At 40.6% G+C, this 25,251-nt stretch overlaps 1 protein-coding gene across 6 annotated transcripts in view; it reads right to left on the minus strand.

Annotated features, from left to right (window-relative positions):
* Positions 1-25,251, minus strand: part of CPQ (carboxypeptidase Q) — a 515,377-nt gene that overhangs the window by 75,425 nt on the left and 414,701 nt on the right. For all 6 annotated transcript variants that reach the window (XM_043483097.1, XM_043483098.1, XM_043483096.1 and 3 more), the window contains one exon: positions 2,958-3,159. In XM_043483097.1, coding sequence (XP_043339032.1) covers positions 2,958-3,159 — 202 coding nt within the window. The remainder of the gene's footprint in view (positions 1-2,957; positions 3,160-25,251) is intronic.

The raw sequence follows: 25,251 nt of genomic DNA on the forward strand, positions 1-25,251 counted from the left end.
CAAAGTGATGTCTCTGCTTTTTAATATGCTGTCTAGGGGCTTCCCTGGTGGCTCAGATGGTAAAGAATCTGCCTGTAATGCAGGAAATCCAATCAGTCCTAAAGTTTGATCCCTGGTTTGGGAAGATCCCCTGGAGAAGGGAATGGCTACCCATTCCAGTATTCTTGCCTGGAGAATCCCATGGACAGAGGAGCCTGGCAGGAGACAGCACATGGGGTTGCAAAGAGTTGAACACAGCTGAGCAATTAACACTTCGGGTTTGTCACAGCTTTCCTTCCAAGGAGCAAGCATCTTAATTTCATGGCTGCAGTCACCATCAGCAGTGACTGTGGAGCCCAAGATAATAAAATCTGTCACTTTTACTTTTTCCCTTTCTATTTGTTGTGAGGTGATGGGACTGGATGCCATGATCTTAGTTTTTTAAATGTTGAGTATATTATAACTCACATTAGTTCTTAAGCAATCACAATGGGGTTCAAATTCCCCACTACTCTGTGGCAAGAGGGGAAGCTCTCCTTACCTTTGTGAAGACAATCAAATCAACTTGTTAATTCCAAATAGAACCATTCTTATGGAATATCTACATAGAAGGAATAAAGCTAGAGCTGATTCTCAAGTATCCAGTGCAACAAAAGCAGAAGCTACCTGGCAGGAGGGAGCACACGTTTTTGTTCTTCTGTCTTTGGTTTCAGCTCCTCCCCTCCCCTTTAACCACCTCCAGTCTTCACTCTAATTCACCCACAACCTGTCAAGTTTTTTCTCACTTCTTACCACCCAGAAAATTTGCTGGGCTTTTCTGAAATTTTAAGAAGATTCTTTCTGGAAAATTTAAGGGTCAAGAAAAATCTAAAATTCAAGCAAAAACATTTTATACAATTCAAAGGGCAAACGCCCTTCCCCTAGACCTTGATCATGATTAAAAGCACATATATGTAGAGAGTCTCAGTTCTGTACAGACGAACCACAGCACTGAAAATGGAAATGTTGTCTTAAGTTATTTCAAAATGTGGTTAAAATATACACAAACCATTGGAGAGAATTTAGGTCCTTTTCTTACAATAAAGAAAAGCTCCTTCTCTTTTTAGTTATAAAAGACTATTACCAACCTTAACATCTAAAATATGCTTTAATCTGTAATATCTAAAGAATGAACTTTAAAAAAAACCTTAAATCCATACAGTATGCTATTGTTAAAGCCTATTTTGCAGACTGAAAAAAAAAAAGGCTAGAGTGTGGTGGATCTAGAGAGACTTTAAAAAAATTTTGTGAAATATTTTGTAGCTATAAAAATGGTTCTGGAAACTGTAATTTTTAAGACTATTCAAAAGTTAGACTTACTATTTGCATAATACAAGTACAGAATAATATGCAAATAGATTTCTTAACAGTGTTTTTGGTTATGGATATAATGGTGTTGAGGGAACAACTTCTGATCACAGAGGTCTAATATCATCAATAACCCTCTCCCACTGCCAGTCTCAGCAAATTTATGAAGGAAATTTGTTTGTCTTCTTTCTTGTCCTGTAATCATCCCATGCCTAGTCCTACTACATAATTTCATACCTGCCCAGGACTTGTCTTAAAAATATCAACCTGATGAACCTGATCAGGATAAACTAGTTTATGTCCAACCTCTTAAAGCAGTCTTTGCATTAGGAAAAAATGATTAACAAAATGTTCCCAACCTCAAAGAATAAATCTCTAATAGTAAAATTTCAGATACTTTGATTTTGGGTAGGGAATTATTTGGGTCAGAGAAGTTTCTGCAGCACAGGACTAGAACTAGAAGGATATCAGTAGTAGTAAATATCAATAACCTCAGATATGAAGATGACACCACCCTTATGGCAGAAAGTGAAGAAGAAATAAAGAGCCTCTTGATGAAAGTGAAAGAGGAGAGTGAAAAAGTTAGCTTAAAGCTGACCATTCAGAAAACTAAGATCATGGCATCTGGTCCCATCACTTCATGGCAAATAGATGGGGAAACAGTGGAAACAGTGGTCGACTTTATTTTTTTGGGCTCCAAAATCACTTCAGATGGTGATTGCAGCCATGAAATTAAAAGACGCTTACTCCTTGGAAGGAAAGTTATGACCAACCTAGACAGCATATTAAAAAGCAGAGATATTACTTTGCCAACAAAGGTCCCTCTAGTCAAGGCCATCTAGTCAGTAGCCATGTATGGATGTGAGAGTTGGACTGTAAAGAAAGCTGAGCACCAAAGAATTGTGATGCTTTTGAACTGTGGTGTTGGAGAAGACTCTTGAGAGTCCCTTGCAAGGAGATCCACCCAGTCCATCCTAAAGGAGATCAGTCCTGGGTGTTCATTGGAAGGACTGATGTTGAAGCTGAAACTCCAATACTTTGGACACCTGATGTGAAGAGCTGACTCATTTGAAAAGACCCTGATGCTGGGAAAGATTGAAGGCAGGAGGCGAAGGGGACAACAGAGGATGAGATGGTTGGATGGCATCACCGACTCAATGGAGATGAGTGTGAGTAAACTCTGGGAGTTGGTGATGGACAGGGAGGTCTGGCGTGCTGCAGTCCATGGGGTGGCAAAGAGTCGGACACGACTGAGCGACTGAACTGAACTGAGTTGTCTTCTACTCTGTTTCATAAATTTTGGTCAGGAGATCATTTGAGCTACAATCACCTTATACCTGTTTTTAAAAACACCAAACCAATTTCTAGGCCCAATCCCTGAGTCATTAAATCAGAATTTCTTGGAGAGAGGAACTTGTACTTTAGAAAGAGCAGACAGATGGATAAAAAAATATAAAGGAGTATCATTATCCCAATATTGGAAATCATCAGATTATATCTTGTAGACAAAAGTTAAGGGTTTTCGTGTATTAATTGACCTACCAGTATCTGTTGTGTCATGTTAGAACAGAAACTTTGTTTTAAATCGCTGGCAGTATGTAAAGAACCCCAACCTCATCTTCTGCTCTTACCAGGCACTCCATCTTGGATCCAGAAGTTAATGTCCGTCCCATCTCCAGCCTTCAGGACCTGTGTGATGTTGATGGGCTGCAGCAGGCTCATGACCTCCTCCATGATGATCCTGGCCGAGTTAGAGCCAGTGAACTTCAGCCCAGAGGGTAAGAAGGTCCCCAGGTCAGACTCCATCACAAGGCTGTAGTTGGAGCTATTTGCCTAAACAAAAGAGATAAGTGTTTGGTTCATATCTGCTGCAACTCTGCTTTCTCTTTGGGAGTTACTGAAAAAACAACAATCAGAGACTTTATCTCCTCACTAGTTGTTGCCAAAACACATCAGGCTTTGCTCAACTTGGGGTCTGGTCTGGTTTGCATGTTACTAACAGTTCTGAGATGCAAACTTACTCGTCCTGGGATCTGCCAAATTTGAGTTGACTTGGAAAGAGTTTCCTTAAGTTCAATGAAAATAAATATAAAGCTTCATATTTAAATTACTTAATTATTGCTATTATCAATAATATTCTTTCAATTCATTTTCTTAACAGCTTAACTTGTACCAGATACAATTCCTCTTCTACAGTGGGGATCTCCAGATAGCCTTAGCCATGTTCAGGCCCCCCAAAAAAGTATGCTCTGCGGGCCTATTTCGTTCTACCTCTTTGCTCTTGATGGACATTCTGTCTTATTTTAATTGTGGATTCTGCAAAGGCTTAAAGGCATCAAACCGACAGGTTTGTCTTGGGTTTCTGGTTCTGATGCTGTGCCATCTGTTGAGCTCCCGGGGAGGGAGGTAATAGAACGCCAGCGAAATGCTGTTCTCTCTGGGGTACAACTGTAGAACTCTAAACCCCAGCGGCTCTGCCAGGCCGCTAGTGTGTAAACTTTTCCCAAATAAAGCCTGGTGAGAAAGCACAGTGATTTCGTGTAGCCAATATTGTCACAGCAAGAGCCTAGAAGAGGCGCTCACCAGATTGCACAGCTCAGTTGCCACCCGGCCCAAAGACTTGTAAGTTTAAGGCTCTTTCAAGTTTAAACTGGCCTGGCCATCTATTTCCCAGGAGCCATTCTTTTCTTCAAGACTGACCAGATACTACCTTGATCGAGTTATTCTCAAGCTGGCATCGTCATTACTCACGTAGTTAAAATCAATAATAACATTTTTACATTGCTTTCAGAGAGCTTTCATGTTTGCAATCTCCTCTGATCTTCTTCCATAACCCATAAAGTAGACAGGGCAGTTTTATCATTGATAGTGGTTTATAGAAAAGGAACTGAGGATCAGAGAGGTTAAGGGACTTGTTCAAAGTCACATAGTTGGCAAATGAGAGAGCTGGGTCTGAAATACTATGCTTTCCAAAACTCCACACTGCTATAGCTAGCATGGAGTTACACCTATTCTGAATTAGAATGATTTTTCACTTGCATAACAATTTCAGGGTTGCATAACTATTTTTTTTTTCTTTTGTAAAACAGATACTTTTTATAATGATTTCTTATTGCTGTGGATGGGCATTGTTGTTACAACAGCAAGAACAGTGGTGGGTTCTAAAGAAGGACATTTCTAACATTTATAGGACTGAACTTTGTGGTCCTGAATTTTGTGACCCATTCTGCTGTCATTGATGATGAGAAGGTTGACAAAGCAGAAGTCTGTTGGTATTTCCACTTTCACTTCTAAGGAATTTCTGTCTTCATGGTGATTTTCAGAGAAAGACCCAAGACAATTATGATTTTAAAAAACCCAGGAAAACAATTTTCTCTGCTCTCAGCTGTGGCTACTGCAAGAAGGTAGCATCATTCGAGTTAATAACATGCAAAAATATTTGCATTAATGTCTTATATTCAGGGCTATTCAGCTAGAACACTGGTGCTAGGTCAACAAGTTGACATGAATTTGGCAGGGTTAACCCTGTCCTCTTATGTGCCCACAGCTCCCACCCCAAATTCTTTTCCTCCCCTATAAAAATGAGAAAAGAAATAGCACAATATATCTTCAAATAAAGACAGAGTTGGGTCATGTCTGTGAGGGTTCCCATACTTCTCACAGACTCCCATCCTTCCAGTAAGAATATTACCCAATTTGCTCCTGACTATATGCTTTTTAGTTGAAAGTAGAGCTAGGTAGTGATTTGGGCATCAGCCCGGTGAGGCGTGCCCAGCCCTGGACCCACTCAACTCTACTCCCTGCTCAGCAACCAACCTACTGGACAGCCGAGGGGAGTGTCTGGCCTCTCTCTCTGTCCCCAAGTCATGATGCCTTGACCTTTAGCGTCTCCATCTGTAGGCTGGAACAAATGCTTTTTTCTAGGCTTGCTGCTGCTGCTAAGTCGCTTCAGTCGTGTCCGACTCTGTGTGACCCATAGACGGCAGCCCACCAGGCTCCGCCGTCCCTGGGATTCTCCAGGCAAGAACACTGGAGTGGGTTGCCGTTTCCTTCCAGACAGTGGTAAAGAACACACCCGCCAGTGCAGGAGATGTTAGAGGTGCTGGCTCAATCCCTGGGTTGAGAAGATCTCCTGGAGGAGCACAGTAGTCCTCTCTAGTATTCTTGCTTAGAGAACCCATGCACAGACGAGCCTGGTGGGCTACAGTGAATGGGGTCACAAAGAGTCAGACACAGCTGAAGCGACTGAGCATGCACCCAGGCTTGAACAATGAGCCTGGGCACATGGAACTTTGAGGGTCTTCAAAGAAAAGATCTTTGTGGACCACAGTGAAAGTGGTTGTGTGAGTTGAACTTGTCCAAGCTCCTTAAAAAATATGCATGAAAGGCTTCTTGACCCTCTACACCTACAAATGAACAAGGGCCAGGGTATCCCACCGTTTGTGAATGGTACCATGCAATGCCAGGATGCTGATAGGAATGTTGAGAATAATTTGAATAAGGGCACTTTCAAAGGTGTCAGATGCTATGTGGCAATAGGTTTAGCACAGTGATAACAAGTATGCGCCCTGGGACTATTCAGTCTGAGTTTAATCCTCAGACTGACCAGTCATGAGCTCTGTGACACTGGGCAGTCTGGGACTTCTGTTTCCTCTGCCTTGAAATGGGGATAATGATGGCACCCCAGGTCACTGTGTTGTAGGAAAGAGGGCATTGTAGAGCCCGGCACATAACAAGCACTTCATCAATAGTTGCTGTTACTGATCTTACCACTAAAGATCCATACCTCTCAGGTTTTCAAGAAAGGACTCCATTTAAACCCTTCTGTTAGCTGCATATAATGATAACAGGTATCATTTTTGCAGTGCTTCCAACGTGCCAGACACTGTGTGAAATGCCTTATAGCTTATCCCAGGTAATGCTTATAATCATTCTATAAGTGCTATTATATTTCTCATTTCACAGACAAAGCAACTGAGGTCTGGTCAGGTTAACTAGCTTCCCCAGGCTTACCTAGCTAGTGAGTGGAGTGGTCAGAATTCAAGCCCAGAGGTCAGCCTCCCCAAGCCTGTCTGCTCATGCTTACTTTCAATTGTCAGGCCACGGGTCCTTGCTTTTAATTCAAAAATACAAAGACTGTAGTCCAACAAATGTACAGAGTTTAAAATATTCTTGCATGATCACAATACAAAATCTGTTTGGATAGAACTTATTGTCCCTGCTAACACAGTAATTTGATTAGGCAAAGAGAAGATTGAAAACAAAAACAAAAACAAAACCCTTGCTCCACCATTTCCTACCAACTAGGGATAAAAAGCCTAAGATAATAAAATGTCTTTCTCAACCCGAATTAGACCAGATGTGCAGATTTCAGTAACTCAGAATTCTGTCATAGGTAGAGGCGTGCTAGATTTCTAATCATGTAGAATTTTATTAGCTGCTGCTAACATGACGGCAGCAGTCTATTGTTGTCCATTTATATATAAACATTTCCATATGTTTTCAACGAGGAACTGAGAAACAAAGCACCCACCATCCGGGACACTGCTTTTCCTCCTCGTTGATGGCATCACTGTCTAATCGTTAGCACGTGGCCAAAGAGCTGGGAAAACAAACTGTCTCTGCACAGAGAAACCGGGATGAAGATGCCGGGTCATAGGGCTGTTACAACCGCTGCTTCTCAGGCATGTGTTGTCACAAATGTCCGTGCCCCTCACTATGCTACGGGCTGTGGGGATACACTCAGGGTCGATTTGGAAAGCTGATTATAGCTAGTGAGAGTGCAGCAGCCCCATGCTGGTTTCATGCGACCCATTTCTGCCCACAAAGCAAAATATCTGCCCTCCTACTCACAGGGTGTAGGGAGAAACCTCCCTCCTGGAGACTGAATGCGTTATTGCTAAGATAACCAGCACCGATTGAGGCAAACGTATGGATGGGGAGGCTGAGAAGCTCAGTGACAAGCTCAGATACTACGTGTAAACTCCTCGCCCTGCTCTCTTAATGAGGAGAAACACCTCTTTCTTAGGAGTCATGGAAACTGTCTTTCATTGCCCTGTAATGGACATAATGCAATGCAGAGAAAAGCTCCTGGCTAACCTCCTAGGTTGGAGTTGCTGGAGTAGTTAATATCTGCTTAGGATTGAAGAGTCATACGTTTGTTTTGTGCTAGAATCACATCCTATCACTTCTTTTCTTTTTTTAAGGGTCAGCTTACTCTGCCAAAGAACAATTTGGTAACCATTAGCATTCTTTGGGTGCAACGCAAGATTAAAAAGTAGAACAGTGTTTAAAATACATATTGCATATTTTCAAAAGCTTACTTCCTAACATAAACACAGGGTGATGTTTGTGTTCTTTGCTTTTATAAAACTCCAGATAATTCTTTTTCAGAAACATAGACCCAAGCTCGACATCTTCTCTCCTCCCAAACTTGGCATCTTCTTTTGTTTTAAAGCTTTTATTTTCTCATAACCTAGGCAACCTGTCTTTAGTTTTGAATGAAAATCGCAATCCCCAAAATCGAATGATGAGAAAAAGAGACTCCTAATTATTTGAATTAATCATTTAGCCTCCTTAGTTCAATCTTCAAAGAAGTAAACGCACCCCCCACCCCCAACACAGAGCAATCAAGTCTTGGTACCACGTCCCTGTTTCGGTAAAAGTTAATATTTTACAGATGATGGTGGTGACGCTGTTTGGTCAGGTGGTAAGCTCAAAACAAGTTCTCAGAAGGAATCATCCTATGAGACCATGCGCTGAGTTGATATAGTCATCTTCTCCAGTGCAGCCAGTGACCCTGACATTCCCATTTCAAAGGCTATAACTGGGGTAGGGGAGTGCTGCATGGAGCTTTAGGTCAAACACCTGTCATGATGGGGTGATAGGAAAAGAGGTTTCTTCCTGCTGGGCAAAACCAAGAAGAGGTTTTCCTTTCTGGTCATGTCTACCCCGAGGTTCAGACTTTTATTTCTGGCAGTCCCCAGCATTCAGTTCTGAACAACCTTGGTGACCCAGCAGGGAGAGTCAGGAGAGAGAGGATGACAAGGTGGAGCACCGCATGTAATTTTTATTTGACAGGTAAACTGGCTGTGGCTCAGGAGAACGGGCAGTCTCGGGTAAGTTACACCGGTACTAAAATTCCAGACACCTGCTGTGGTTTAGCCACCATGCTGCCTGGAGATGGCACGGAATAAATGGCTTCCGGAGACCCCTTTCCAGCCCTATCATTCTCTGTGTGTGCACAGGAGGTTTCTCTTGTGAGTCAGACCTGTGTTTTCAGGCGATTCGATTTTCACAGTGTTGTTCCAAGCACTCTAGATCTCAGCGAGTTCTCTTGAGCTGGTTAAGGCCCACGGATAGCCCTTAAACTTTTGGAAAACACACGACCCTCTTATAAATGTCACTATGGTAACGACAGTGAGTCGGAAGGCTGAAAGATATGGCACAAACATAGGCTAAAAGAAATAAGAATTTTATTTATATTATACTGGAACTATGACTGTATTCACATTTCTTTGAGGAATAAAAACGACCCAGTACCCAGAGTATTTGGTAGACAGGCTTAAGAGCTTACACGGCAGCTCGCTGTCTATCTCAGCTTTTAATTTTATTCCTGCATGTTGAGGCAACATAATCAATAGTTGAAATCAGTGGGACTCATAGTCTCCACAATTAAATTTTGATTCCTTTAACATAATACATTGCCCAAGTGTTTTGCACTGCTAGTTTCATACACATTTCAATAAGCAGCTGTAAAGAGAAATCTCCAAAACAGCTGGCTTTGTGAAAGCAGCTGCTTCTGCCTCTTTCATCCTCCATCCCTCTCTCAACCTCCTCCCTCGCGTGGATTTTCCCTGCCTGTCTCCTCTTGTACCTGCCATGCTGTCCTCAAAGTGTAGGAACTAAATTGTTTAAAAGAGGATCCCTTCCTTCATCTGACCTTTATTCTCTGACACTGTTACATGCTTAATAGGCACAGAGATGTTTTTCTTGTTTTTGACAGTGGGGTCTTATCAGCCAAGACAGAGCTTTTGAGTTGACTTCAAACCAGTCCCCTTCTCTTGGCTGGAAAGCCCACGGCAGCTTCTTTAAATCCCTATTCAAGGTTACAACTGATAAGGAGTTCCTTTTCTTATGTGTAGACAGGTTATTTCTTTTAAAATAATAGTGCTTATTTTCATGTCCTGCAAAAATAGGCTACTTTATAATCTGGAACTGAAATATTTATTCAATCCAATGGCATATCATATTAAAGCACTGTTAATCACTAATTTTCCTTTTTCCACAGCCAGTAGATAAGCACTTAGAGCATGTTTGGATTATGATAATATCCTTAAATGCTTTATTTGATCAAGCACTCTTTACTAATATTAGTAAAGATGCTAAACACAGCTTTAAAAGTAATTTTATTTTCTTAAACATGCCTTCTTTTCTCTCAGAAGCACAATGGTGGGTCTGAAACCTCATGAAAGACAACTGTACCCAAATATGAGCTTCAAGGCTCTGGCTCTACTCAAGGCTTCATTTCACACTCTGCCTCTTCCCTCACCTTCCATTTCTAACACACCAGACCCCTACCTAATGCATTGCACTGTTACACTTTATTCAATTTGTTTTTTATACCCACCTTGCTCCTGAAAGAATTCAAGTCTTCCTATAAGACACTAATTGACAGAATTGATGCTTTTGAACTGTGGCATTTGAGAAGACTCTTGAGAGCCCCTTGGACTTCAAGGAGATCCAACCAGTCCATCCTAAAGGAAATCAGTTCTGAATATTCATTGGAAGGACTGATGCTGAAGCTGAAACTCTAATACTTTGGCTACCTGACGCGAAGAACTGACTCATTTGAGAAGACCATGATGCTGGGAAAGATCTAAGGCGGGAGGAGAAGGGGATGACAGAGGATGAGACGGTTGGATGGCATCACTGACTCCATGGACATGAACTTGAGTAAGCTCCGGGACTTGGTGACGGACAGGGAAGCCTGCTGTGCTGCAGCCCACGGGGTCGCATAGAGTCGAACACAACTGAGCGACTGAACTTAGAACTTACAAGACACTAATACCATATTTTAAAAGTACTGTAAACTCGAGAATCAAAAAAATGCCCTGAAGGCAAGGATTGAATCTGTGTGGATCTCTACCACACCTCTAGCTTAAATAACAGAGCTCGGTACATGGTGGGTGCTCAAGAAATATGTGAGGAGAAATAAGGTCACAACTGGGAAAATCTGACATGATACCCCAACAGCAACTTGGAGATGTAACTTAGCTAGTGCTGCCAAGGTAAGAGGAAAAAACAGTGTGCTATGAAGCTCCCATTACTTAGCAAAAGAAAGGATATAACCAGCTCCTTGGAAAACTTGTTTCAGCTCCAGATTATCCTCTTTTAACAGTTTTGCCAGCAATCAATTCTGAGAGGAACTGCCACATGGTTCTTTCCATGAGGAACATTGAACAAAATTATGAAAGGGTCTCCAATAGTAGTTTTTATAAAAGAGGCAGAAACTCCTTTCATAACACTGTTTCCTAAGTATTGATCCTCAATTAAATCCAAAAGCAAATTATTAAGTCACACTTCAGGAAAGCTGTTTCTTTAGGAAGCAGACTGTATTTATTTAACAGTTACTGGGACAGAAACCTAATTGGATGACCATACATCCCTGTTTGCTCTGGGCAGTCTGTCTGTCGTGATGTGACTATTAACTGTGCCTCCTTTTTCTATCCCACTCTCAAATATCAATTATCCCTCCTAGAATTTTTGTAGAAGTTAGTGAAAATTCCAAAATTGAGATCACTTAGCATTAAATTCAGAGAAGGCAATGGCAACCCACTCCAGTACTCTTGCCTGGAAAATCCCATGGGCAGAGGAGCCTGGTGGGCTGCAGTCCACGGCATCGCAAAGAGTCAGACACGACTTCACTTTCACGCACTGGAGAAGGAAATGGCAACCCACTCCAGTGCTCTTGCCTGGAGAATCCCAGGGATGGCGGAGCCTGGTGGGTTGTCATCTGTGGGGTCGCACAGAGTTGGACACGACTGAAGTGACTTAGCAGCAGCAGCAGCAGCAGCATTAAATTGCAAATATTTGGTGGAGCTGAACTGGTCACTTGCTGATTTCTGAAAACACTTTCTTCCCTTGGCTTCTGGGGCCTTAGACTCTTTGCTCTCCTCACACATCACTGGATGTGCCTCCTCATTTTCCTTGGCTGGCTTTCTCATCCTTTTGATCTTTAGACGTTGAGGTGGTCAAAAATAGTCAAGAGGGCTTTTTTTCCTAGTCTCTTTTTAGAATACTGTTTGGACCCTGATGGCAGGGACTTCTCTATTATGTTTAGTACTTATGACTGATTATTTAATGGCTATAAACCCTCTCATTCCCTGTATATATTGCCTTTTTCCAATGTGAATGTGACATTCCTTTCATCAGGAGGTGTAAATCTCTTCCCCCATGCTCATGAATGTAGGCTGGTCCCTTGCCTTTCTTTGACCAAGAGACTCTGGTAGAAGTGACCATTTGTGACTTCAGAGTATGGGCCAAAAGAAGGCTTACAGCTGCCACCTTGACCTGTTGCTGCCCTAAGACTGACATGTAAAGAAGCCTGGGGTACTACATGGGAAGATCATCCTAGATGACAGCCTGTCCAGTCCTAACTTCTGTAAGTTGGACCATCTTTGATCACCCAGCCCAGGCAAGCTGTCACGTGACTGCAACCTGAGTGACCAGGTAAGATGTAGGATACTCAGTTAAGTTTGAAGTTTTTAGTATAAGAACATCCTATGTGATATTTGGAAGCATATAAGAGCCTCTTGATGAAAGTGAAAGAGGAGAGTGAAAAGTTGGCTTAAAGCTCAACATTCAGGAAATTAAGATCATGCTATCCGATCTCATCATTTCATGGCAAATAGATGGGGAAACAGTGGAAACAGTGAGAGACTTTATTTTTGGGGACTCCAAAATCAATGCAGATGGTGCCTGCAGCCTTGAAGTTAAAAGACGCTTACTATTTCCCCTAAAATCAGGAACAAGACAAGAGTGCCCACTCTCACCACTACTATTCAACATGGTGTTGGAAGTTTTGGCCACAGCAATCAGAGCAGAAAAAGAAGTAAAAGGAATCCAGATAGGAAAAGAAGAAGTGAAACTCTCACTGTTTGCAGATGACATGATCCTCTACATAGAAAACCCTAAAGACTCTACCAGAAAATTACTAGAGCTAATCAACAAATATCGTAAAGTTGCAGGATATAAAATTAACATACAGAAATCCCTTGCATTCCTATACACTAACAATGAGAAAACAGAAAGAGAAATTAAGGAAACAATACCACTCACCATTGCAACAAAAAGAATAAAATACTTAGGAGTATATCTACCTAAAGAAACAAAAGACCTATACATAGAAAACTATAAAACACTGATGAAAGAAATCAAAGAGGACACAAACAGATGGAGAAACATACCGTGTTCATGGATTGGAAGAATCAATATTGTCAAAATGACTATACTACCCAAAGCAATCTATAGATTCAATGCAATCCCTATCAAGCTACCAACGGTAATTTTCACAGAACTAGACCAAAGAATTTCACAATTTGTATGGAAATACAAAAAGCCTCGAATAGCCAAAATAATCTTGAGAAAGAAGAATGGAACTGGAGGAATCAACCTGCCTGACTTCAGACTCTACTACAAAGCCACAGTCATCAAGACAGTATGGTACTGGCACAAAGACAGAAATATAGATCAATGGAACAGAATAGAAAGCCCAGAGATGAATCCATGAACCTATGGACACCTTATCTTTGACAAAGGAGGCAAAGATATACAATGGAAAAAAGACAACCTCTTTAACAAGTGGTGCTGGGAAAACTGGTCAACCACTTGTAAAAGAATGAAACTAGAACACTTTCTAACACCATACACAAAAATAAACTCAAAATGGATTAAAGATCTAAATGTAAGACCAGAAACTATAAAACTCCTAGAGGAGAACATAGGCAAAACACTCTCTGACATAAATCACAGCAGGATCCTCTATGACCCACCTCCCAGAATATTGGAAATAAAAGCAAAACTAAACAAATGGGACATAATGAAACTTAAAAGCTTTTGCACTACAAAGGAAACTATAAGCAAGGTGAAAAGACAGCCCTCAGATTGGGAGAAAATAATAGCAAATGAAGAAACAGACAAAGGATTAATCTCAAAAATATATAAGCAACTCCTGCAGCTCAATTCCAGAAAAATAAATGACCCAATCAAAAAATGGACCAAAGAACTAAACAGACATTTCTCCAAAGAAGACATACAGATGGCTAACAAAACACATGAAAAGATGCTCAACTCACTCATTATTAGAGAAATGCAAATCAAAACCACAATGAGGTACTATTACACGCCAGTCAGGATGGCTGCTATCCAAAAGTCTACAAGCAATAAATGCTGGAGAGGGTGTGGAGAAAAGGGAACCCTCTTACACTGTTGGTGGGAATGCAAACTAGTACAGCCACTATGGAGAACAGTGTGGAGATTTCTTAAAAAACTGGAAATAGAACTGCCATATGACCCAGCAATCCCATTCCTGGGCATACACACTGAGGAAACCAGATCTGAAAGAGACACATGCACCCCAATGTTCATCACAGCACTGTTTATAATAGCCAGGACACGGAAGCAACCTAGATGCCCATCAGCAGACGAACGGATAAGAAAGCTGTGGTACATATACACCATGGAATATTACTCAGCCATTAAAAATAATTCATTTGAATCAGTTCTAACGAGATGGATGAAACTGGAGCCCATTATACAGAGTGAAGTAAGCCAGAAAGAAAAACATCAATACAGTATACTAATGCATATATATGAAATTTAGAAAGATGGTAACAATAACCCTATATGCAAAACAGAAAAAGAGACACAGATGTACCGAACAGACTTTTGGACTCTGTGGGAGAAGGTGAGGGTGGGATGTTTCCAGAGAACAGCATAAAATCATGTATATTATCAAGGGTGAAACATATCACCAGCCCAGGTTGGATACATGAGACAAGTGCTCAAGGCTGGTGCACTGGGAAGACCCAGAAGAATCAGGTATAGAGGGAGGTGGGAGGGGGGATCGGGATGGGGAATACATGTAAATCCATGGCTGATTCATGTCAATGTATGGCAAAAACCACTACAATATTGTAAAGTAATTAGCCTCCAACTAATAAAAATAAATGGAAAAAAATAAATAAGTAAAAAAAAAAAAAAAAGATGCTTACCCCTTGGAAGGAAAGTTATGGCCAACCTAGACAGCATATTAAAAAGTAGAGACATTACTTTGCCAGCAAAGGTCCGTCTAGTCGAGGCTAGGTTTTTTCAGTAGTCATGTATGGATGTTAGAGTTGGATTATAAAGAAAGCTGAATGCTGAAGAATTGATGCTTTTGAACTGTGGTGTTGGAGAAGATTCTTGAGAGTCCCTTGCACTGCAAGGAGATCCAACCAGTCCATCCTAAAGGAGATCAGTCCTGAGTATTCATTAGAAGGACTGATATTGAAGCTGAAACTCCAATACTTTGGACACCTGACGTGAAGAACTGACTCATTTGAGAAGACCATGATGCTGGGAAAGGTTGAAGGCAGGAGGAGAAGGGGACGACAGAGGATGAGATGGTTGGATGGCATCACTGACTCAATGGACATGAGTTTGGGTAAACTCCGGGAGTTGGTGATGGACAGGGAGGCCTGGTGTGTTGCAGTTCATGGGGCCACAAAGAGTCGGACACAACAGAGTGACTGAACTGAACTGAACTGAGGCTCCCTAACTACAGGGAACTCCTTAACAATAGGGTACCTGAAACACCAAGAACATGTAACAGATTCTCAATAAATATTTGTTGAATGAGTGGATATTCTATATTATTGATTCAAAGAAGATTCATATGTTTATATATAATTTGGATATGTGGAAAAGTTTAAATTTTTATCATTAAAACATTAAAAAGTCTAGTTGTAATCTTGCCCATGTATTAGACCATCCCTCCTCTGCTGACATGGGTTTAGGAACAAATGTAAAAAACATTCTCAAAAAGCACCTTCAGATATGCTGCAATGCCCAATTACTTGCTTAGGTGAATTTCCAGAATTCTTCACCAAAAGATTGGAAGAAATGATTTTGGCCAGGAAGAATCTGGGGGCAAGATTTACTAATTATTTTGTTTTATGATTAAAGTAGCCTCCAGCTGTCCATAGATGATTGAATTGAACCTCAAAGAAGGCCGACAAAACCATCTCAACCAAACAAAATCAACTGACTTGTTGAATGGAATGGCGGAGCTTCCAATGCCTTAAGGGGCCGGTGGCTCTAAGGACCTTGGGGGAAGGAAAGGAGAGATGGAAACTGAATCAGGAGTAGCGAGAGAACAGCCCAGACAGAGTGACTTCCAATGAGTCTCAAAAGGATGGGATGGAGGAGACCTGTGGAGAATGCTAACCCAAGAGACTTGTTTAGTCACTAAGTCGTGTCCCACTCTTTGAGATCCCATGGACTGTAGCCCACCAGGCTCCTGGAAAATGGGATTTTCCAGGCAAGAATACTGGAGTGGGTAGCCATTTCCTACTCTGGGGGAACTTCCTCACCCAGGGATCGAACCCACATCTCCTGCATTGGCAGGTGATTCTTTATGGCTGAGCCACCAGGGAAGCCCATAGCCCTGGGGACTAGAGGCTCTTATATCTGTTGGAGGGCAAAGATAGCAGTCCCTCTGTTGAAAGCATGGAAGCTGGGCTTCCAATGGATAGGAGGCAGAGGTACCAAGACAAGGAAAGTAGTAATGTTGATACAGATGGAGCATTTATATGGAGAAAACTCCATAACCATGACTACCTTTAGACTTCTCCCTTGAACTCTAGTCTTTTTTACTGAGCTGTGTTTTTGACCTCTTCATGTGGATGTCTGATAGGTCAAACTTAACATGTCCAAAACTGAGCTTCTTATCACCTCCTCAGACCCTTCTAACCAACTCCTCCCATTTGAGTTGCTCAGGCTTCCAACTGTGGGGTCACACTTGTTGCCTTTCTCTCACACTCTATATACAATTCACCATCAGATCCTGTTGGCTCTTTCCTTAAAATATCCCCGGAGGCTAGCTAACAACTTCTCACTCCATCCACTGGTCCATGTTATTGTTATCTCTCACCTGGATTATTCAGCCTTGTTCAGTTCTAGCCCCCCTTCAGTCTTTGTGAACCCAGGGACTGCAAACATGCCAGATTCCTCTGTCCTCCACTATCTTCCAGCGTTTGCAAAAATTCATGTCCATTGAGTCCCCGATGCTATTAAACCATCTTATCCTCTGCTGCCCACTTCTCTTTTTGTCTTCAATCTTTCCCAGCATCAGGGTCTTTCCCAGTGAGTTTGCTCTTCCCATCAGGTGGCCAAAGTACTGGAGCTTCAGCATCAGTCCTACTAATGAATATTTAGGGTCAATTTCCTTCAGGATTGACAGGTTTGATCTCCTTGCAGTCCAAGGGACTCTCAAGAGTCTTCTCCAGAACCACAATTCAAAAGCATCAATTCTTCAGCATTCAACCTTCTTTCTGGCCCAACTACCATATCTGTATCTGACTACTGGAAAAACCATAGCATTGACTATACGGACCTTTGTTGGCAAAGTGATGTCTCTGCTTTTTAATATGCTGTCTAGGTTCTATCATAGCTTTCCTTCCAAGGAACAAGCGTCTTAATTTCATGGCTGCAGTCACCGTCCAAAGTAATTCTGGAGCCCAATTAAATAAAGTCTGTCACTTCTTCCACTTTCCCCCCTTCTATTTGTTATGAAGTGATGGGACCAGACCATAACCATTCAGTTTTTTGAATGCTGAGTGTCAAGTCAGATTTTTCACTCTCCTCTTTCACCCTCATCAAGAGGCTCTTTAGTTTCTCTTCACTTTCTACCACTGGAGTGGTATCATTGAGGGTGTTGATATTACTCCTAGCACTCTTGATTCTAGCTTGTGATTCATCCAGTCTGGTCTTTTGCATGATGCTCTCTGCATATAAGTCGTACTTCTTTCCCAATTTTGAACCAGGGATTGTTCCATGTCTGGAACTTTCTGTTTCTTGACTTGCATATAGGTTTCTCAGGAGACAGGTAAGGTGGTCTGGTACTCCCATCTCTTAAAGAATTTTCCACAGTTGTGATCCACACAGTCAAAGGCTTTAGCTTAGTCAATGAAGCAGAAGTAGATGTTTTTCTGGAACTTCCTTGCTTTCTCCAGGATCCTACAAGTGTTGGCAATTTGATCTCTGGTTTCTCTGACTTTTCAAAACCCAGCAGGTACATCTGGAATTTGTCAGTTCATGTACCACTGAAGCCTAGCTTGAAGGATTTTGCGTATAACCTTGCTAGCATGTGAAATGAGTACGATCGTATGGTAGTCTCAAAATTCTTTAGCATTGCCCTTCTTTGGGATTGGAATGAAAATTTTTTTCTAGTTCTGTGGCCACTGCTGAGTTTTCCTAATTTGTTGACATATTGAGTGAAGCATTTGAACAGCATCATCTTTTAGGATTTGAAATAGCTCAGCTGGAATTCTGTTACCTCCACTAGCTTTGTTTGTAGTAATGCTTCCTAAGGCCTACTTGACTTCACCTCCAAGATGTCCATCTCTAGGTGAGTTATCACATCATTGTGGTTATCTGGGTCATTAAGATCTTTTCTGTAAAGTTCTTCTGTGTATTCTTGCCACCTCTTCTTAATCTGTTTTGCTTGTTAGGTCCTTACCGTTTCTGTCCTTTATCATGCCCATCCTTGCATGAAATGTTCCCTAGATATCTGCAGTTTTCTTGAAGAGATCTCTAGTCTTCCCCAGTCTATTGTTTTTCTCTATTTCTTTGCATTGTTCATTTAAGCAGGCCTTCTTATCTCCCCTTGCTATTCTCTAGAACTCTGCATTCAGCTGTCTAATCTTTCCCTTTCTCCCTTGCCTTTCACTTCTCTTCTTTCCCCAGCTATTTTTAAAGCCTCCTCAGACAACAACTTTGCCTTCTTGAATTTCTTTTTCTTTGGGATGGTTTTGGTCACTGCCTCCTGTACAATGTTACAAACCTCCCTTCATAGTTCTTCAGGCACTCTCTCAACAAGATCTAATCCCTTGAATCTATTTGTCATCTCCACTGTATAATCATAAGGGATTTGATTTAGGTCATACCTGAATGGTCTAGTTGTTTTCCCTGTGTATGTGTTCATGCTAAGTTGCTTCAGTTCTATCTGACTGCTTGTGACCCTATGGATTATAGCCCACCAGGGTCCCCTGTTCATGGGGATTCTACTTTATTCAATTTAACCTTGAGTTTTGCAATAAGGAGCTCATGATTTGAGCCATAGTCAGTTCCAGGTCTTGTTTTTACTGACTGTATAGAGTTTCTCCATCTCTGGCTGCAAAGAACATAATCTGATTTTGATATTGACCATTTGGTCAATTTGGTCATTGACATTTGGTGATGTCCATGTGTAGATTCATCTCTTGGGTTGTTGAAAAGTGTGTTTGCTGTGACCAGCATGTTCTCCTGACAAAACTCTGTTAGACTTTGCCCTGCTTCATTTTGTACTGGAAGGCCAAAGTTGCCTATGATTCTGGGTACCTCTTGACTTCCTACTTTTGCATTCCAACCCCCTATGGTTAAGAGGACATCTTTTTTGGTGTTCACTCTAGAAGATGTTGTAGGTCTTCACAGAGCTGGTCAATTTCAGCTTCTTAGGCATTGGTGGTTGGGGCGTAGTGTTGGATTACTGTTATGTTGAATGGCTTGCCTTGGAAATGAATCAATATCATTCTACAGTTTTCGATGTTACACCCAAGTACTGCATTTTGGACTCTTTGGTTGACTCTCAGGGCTATTCCATTTCTTCTAAGAGATTCTTGTCCACAGTAATAGTTATAATGGTCACCTGAATTAAAATCCCCCATTCCTATCCATTTTAGTCCACTGATTCCTAAGATGTTGATATTCACTCTTGCCATCTCCTGCTTGACCACATCCAATTTACCTTGATTCATGGACCTAACATTCCAGGCTTCTTTGCCACATGGCTCTTTACAGTATTGGGCATATCCATAGTTGAGCATTATTTCCACTTTGGCCCAGAGGCTTCATTCTTTCTGAAGCTATTAGTAATTGCCCTCCACTTTTCTCCAGCAGCCTGTTGAACACCTTCTGACCAGGGGCTCATCTTCCAGTGTCATATCTCTTTGCCTTTTCATACTGTCCATGGGGTTCTCTAGTCAAGAATACTGGAGTCGTTTGCCACTTCTTTCTCTAGTGGACCACGCTTTGCCAGGACTCTTCACTATGACCCATCTGTCTTGGCTGGCCCTGCACAGCATGGCTGATACCTTGAGTTATGCAAGCCCCTTCACCATGCCAAGGCTGTGATCCATGAAAGGGTATATTTTATAAAGCTCTTCAAATATATAAAGTTTTACAACATCTGTTATAAGGGCTAAAAATAAATCCTTCTTAGAAGGCTATATAAACTGATAGCAATAAAAACTGCTCTTCAATTACCTAACTGCAAGTCAAAGTTCTAAGATTCCTTCAATAATGGAATACTAAGATACTCTTATTCACAAAGCTGTGCAGCCAAAGTAATCTCTCTCTCAGGTGAAAACAGTGCTAGAAGACATCCTTAGCAGACTCTATGTCATGGTCATTTCACCATCAAAGATGAGAAACCCTAATGTGCAAGATTTGTCAGAGTAAAATGGCCACCATGAACAGGAAGAGGAAGAATGAGCAATTACCAGCTGAACTGCCAAGGGGGCATGTACATAGAATTTTTAAAATATTAAATAATTTTTAAAAGAAATCTTAAGGTTTGTTATGCTAGAGTTAGTACAACATGAGGCCAATAATACACAGTGTAACCTGTAAGACTCAATTACAGAAACTAATAAATGCATCCTGGGACTACTTAGAGCTCTAACAATTGCTTTGCATACTTCGTAAGTTTTAAAGTATTCAGACAAAATGAAGGAAAAATAATAAACAGATGAGGCAATTTAGCTTTGAGAAGAGTTAAGATAATTTAATAGGTATAGTTTAGATAAAAAGAGGCTAAGGAATTACAGCAATTACAGAAAAAAATCCAAATAAGTATCTATATTGAGCTAGGGGAGGTGTAGAAAAACAATTTCCCTCATTTGAGAATAGTAATAAGCAACAGCAGTAATCACCTAAAGGTAGAAGAGGAAAACAGCCATGGTAGAAAATAGCATCAAATACATCAGAAATAATGATCATTCTGAAAAGCCACCTGAGGACCACTCAGGGAGAGACTGAACACTAAAAATGCTTGGAGGAAAGTTGAATAAAAACATTCAGGCACAGAGACCTTGTCCCAAATTTATCTTTGGTTATCTTCAATTTTCACCAAGGATATCATTGGTGTTTGAAGAAGGTGCAAGTGATTTTAATCCTGATGGGGTCATCTGTCTCAGAGAGGGGTGGATGCTATTGAGTTCCCATCTCAATAGTGATTGCCACTGGGGAGTCAGAGGAGGTGATGCCCAGATGCTAATATCACTTGACACCCTTCTTGGCTATTAGGTGAAAAATAATTAGGCACGTTACTGAATATTCTGGGCCTCAGTTTATTCAGTTGTATGATGGGGATAATAATAGTTATTTTGCCAATTTAGTCAAACCAAGAGTTCTTAACCTAGAATCCCTTGGGAGTTCATAAATTTGGAGGTGGTCCCACTTGAGTGGGAAAAAGGTACATTTTTATTTTCAATATCCTCTAACTGAAATTTAGAATCTCCTTCAGTTATGAATGAAAGTAACAAATCACAGTAGTATTAGCAGAACCTGCCACTTTGTCACCAGTAGACATCACAGATATTTTCATATCATGTTAGACTCGTTGTAGAAATCTCAAAATAATGCTTATGCTCACCACTTCTTTGAAATTACAATAATAGATAATACTGCAAGGTCTTATTTTATGCATTTAAAAATATAAAAATATCACATATTTAGTTTAAAATTTTGGTAACTATATATTTTTTTAATTAATTAATTAATTTATTTTTTCAGTGGGTTTTGTCATACATTGACATGAATCAGCAATAGATTTACACGTATTCCCCATCCCGATCCCCCCTCCCACCTCCCTCTCCACCCGATTCCTCTGGGTCTTCCCAGTGCACCAGGCCTGAGCACTTGTCTCATGCATCTGGTAACTGTATTTTAATAAAATTCATATCCTTGTAATACTATGCATTTTATTTTATGCTTTAAAAAATAGTACTTGAAAAGATGTCCATAGTCTTCACCAGATTGCCAAAGTGGTCAGTGAAACAAACAATAGTCACCAACCTCCACTGGGGAAGTGATAGCTTTACTGTTAAGGTGATGATGATAATGGCAATCACTCCTCCTGTTATTGTTATTAAAATCATTAGAATTCATTGGCCCTGGACATCTGGATTGGAGTCGTGTTTCTGTAACATAAAATTGAATGAGCTTGGCAGGCCATTTAATCTCACTGAGCTTTGTGTCCTCTTCAGCAAAGGAATGACTAATTTAACAAGGTTTTTCTGAGGGTTATATGAATTTGTTATATGTATTTGATGATATATTGTATATCAAACTATTCAGTTCTCTTGAGACTTGTCACTGTTAGTGTCACCAACAAGTGTCCAATACATAGAACAGTCATATAAATGATCACCCAGACCAATGACTCCTTTAAAAGCATAAGGTCAATAATTATGGCAGGACAATGGGTGGAGAGTGGACTATCTAAGGTAAATCAGGAACCAAGAAGCTACTTGAATACTAGCTTTCTGATTTTTTTTTTTTGGTACTTCCTATTTCTACCACTGTAAAATTCAACAGATAAACACCAAATTTCCTTGATTATAAGAATCAAATTTTTCTCCTATTTTAGCATTTTGGAAATTGGAATGCACCCTGTTATTGATTGTTGGAGCTTCCCTGGTGGCTCAGATGGCAAAGAATCCGCCTGCCATGCAGGAGACCCAGTTCAATCCCTGGGTTGGGAAGAGCCCCTGGAGAAGGGAACGGCAACCCGCTCCAGTATTCTTGCTTGGAGAATTCCAAGGTCAGAGGAGCCTGGTGGGCTACAGTCTGTGGGGATCACAAGGAGTCAGACACTACTGAGTGACTAAGTTTGTTATTGATACATTCTATAAGATACTTGCCAAATTCCAGACAAATAAACAAATTATGCCATTTATTAGTTGTCATTGTCTATGCACAAGTATCATCATACACAAAGGGTCTCTGAGATTTCATTTTATGCTTTGGTTATTTGCATTAACATCAACACAGATTCCTAAATTTTAAATTCCAGCCCCTCATTATTGACTAAAATTCCTCATAATTTTCATGTATACAGAAGATTGATTTCCATGTATGAGGCAAAACAATGAAAGGCAGTAGAAATTGCCAGATGTTCAGACTAAATCCTAGAGTGTTCCGGGTTAGTGAAGACGGGTGTCACCAAACATGCATTGTGGAGGCCTCTACTCAGGTATGGAACAATTTATTGACAACTTCCTTAGACTTTCAAAAGAAGTTGTATGACTTTCAGAAATATTAAAATTCTTAAATGGAAGAAAAAAACAACCTTAGCCCAGTTGAAAATACAGAGGAAAGCCTATATTCAATATGCCTCATAATTGTGTCAACCATAAGAGGCCATCAATAGCCCCTCATCAAGATGAGTGGCATAGGTTACACGTGGCCTCTCACCAGACTTGAGGCCTCATTGCTCAGGGCCAAAATGTATCCAGAGCCATCTTTAGACTTGGTGAGAACTACAAAAGTGTGAGATACTATACTCTATCGTCAGTGTTTAAAAACTGTACATTTAATGTAGTTTCACTTTTCCTGAGGGGTTTCCCAGGTAGTGCCGTAAAGAATCTGCCTGCCAATGCAAAACAGGTGGGTTTGATCCCTGGGTTAGGAAGATCCTGTGGAGGAGGCAATGGCAACGCACTCCAGCATTCTTGCCTACAGAATCCCATGGACAGAGGAGCCTGGCAGGCTACAGTCCGTGGGGTTACAATGAGTTGGAAAGGACTGAGAACACACACGTACATATTTTTTTTCCTGAAAAAGCTTTATTATTTCTAATTGTACTCCTTAAAATTGATAACCCTTAAATCAAATAAATGGAGAATCAAATCTCTTTCAATCAACCCCACCAAGTCCCTCTCCAGTTTTCTCTCCCCTCTCGCAGGCCCCACCATTATTTTACAGCTTAACTTTGAGACTACAGTATTTGATATCCTGCTGTTGTAGCTGAAGAGGTGTGAGTGGCTGAGGGTTTTTTGCTGTTGCTTTATGTAAAAGGACCTCTCTTCCACCACTATTCGTACATCAACTGCTGGAGCCGTGTTTTGAAAAAGAGGAATAGTCCAGATTCTTGCAGCTGTTGGTAGCCATATGCCTTTACATTCCTTGGGTTTCACTGTCAGTAATAATTTACTCACATAAACCTCACTACCCTACTTCAATGATAAATATTTGCTAAAATAAGTTAGTGCTATATACATAAATATAGAAGGCAGTTTTTACTTAATCACAGTAGTCATGAGAAAAGTGCATTTCATTCCACTTGAAAATTTTAAGTGAACATTCATAATTGCTGGTTCTTATGAAAACCACATTAAGTTATTACTTCACATGTGTCACTTCAATATAATGAAATAATTAGCTGAGAAATTATATTTGTATTCTCAATATTTTTGTACAATAGGAATGTCATTAATCAGGCATTAACACAGCTTAAGAGAACTGGAAGTAGAAACCTTATATACCAGCGATTATTTTTTCCATCTTCATTTGCTCCACTCTTATCTCAGTGATTCAGAAAAAAAGAGGTTTAAATAGAGCCTTTCAATGGAAACCATCACTACTGTGTCCCATGTCAAGGTAATTGCCTAAACGAGTGTGAAGATAAAAATCACATGGGTGGTCAGTATTTCTGCCAAACTCTAGTGCAAGCCAATAGACTTAGTATTTTAGATTCCAAAGATGTGATACACTCTTGAACGTATCCTTCCTTTCACTTTCCTTTCCACTCCTGTTGTATTAGACTTCGGCAGACTGAACTACTCAAGAGAGGCAGCTCTTGGTCGGCACCTTTCAGTGAAGAAGAGCAAACACCGATCTATTCTGGCAGGCACAATCTGCCTCATGTTCAGAGAACAGTTCGCCAAAAGCACTAACAAACCGAGGTCTCAATTATGGAGAAAAGAACATACTGAAGGTATATGTTATTTTATCTCCCCACCAAGGAAAGAATAAATTAGATCCCCCTTACTTAAAAGCAAAACAAATGAACAAACAAACAGAACAAGTGCTAAAGAATTTGTTCTTTGAGTTTAGTTTGTAAATAATGTTTAAATTCCTCTTTCACAATGCACAATTCATCCCCCACCCCACAATTTGTCTTTACTTCCTTAGTGTTTTATGCAGAGATTACTACGGCAGGGAAGGCTTAAGGTACACTAACTTTTGGAGACCTAATGCAGATCTCATGGCTAACTTCTATTATAAGTGCTCCTCTGCTGTTCTAAGTTATATCCTTAAACTAAGACATTGCTAAGTGGACACGGCCTGCAATATGCTTATTATCTGGTAATGCTAAAAAAAAAATACTGACACAGTGAAATCTCTGTCATTGGAAATCTGTAAAAATAACACAAGCAGGGATCCATCCTGGTGTATCCTCCTGACTTAGTGTACCAGGCATAGCTATCTTGGAGCAAGTAAGCTGAACTCCATTTGTGGAGAGTCTCAGTATATTTTCCTAGGTGTCTAAGCTCAATACATATATAAAAGATATAAACAGATAAATACATATACTATATCCATCTCTCAAGGGTCAGAGTT

Source organism: Cervus canadensis, chromosome 12 (genome assembly GCF_019320065.1).
Source record: "Cervus canadensis isolate Bull #8, Minnesota chromosome 12, ASM1932006v1, whole genome shotgun sequence".
In the NCBI taxonomy this organism is placed as follows: domain Eukaryota; kingdom Metazoa; phylum Chordata; class Mammalia; order Artiodactyla; family Cervidae; genus Cervus; species Cervus canadensis.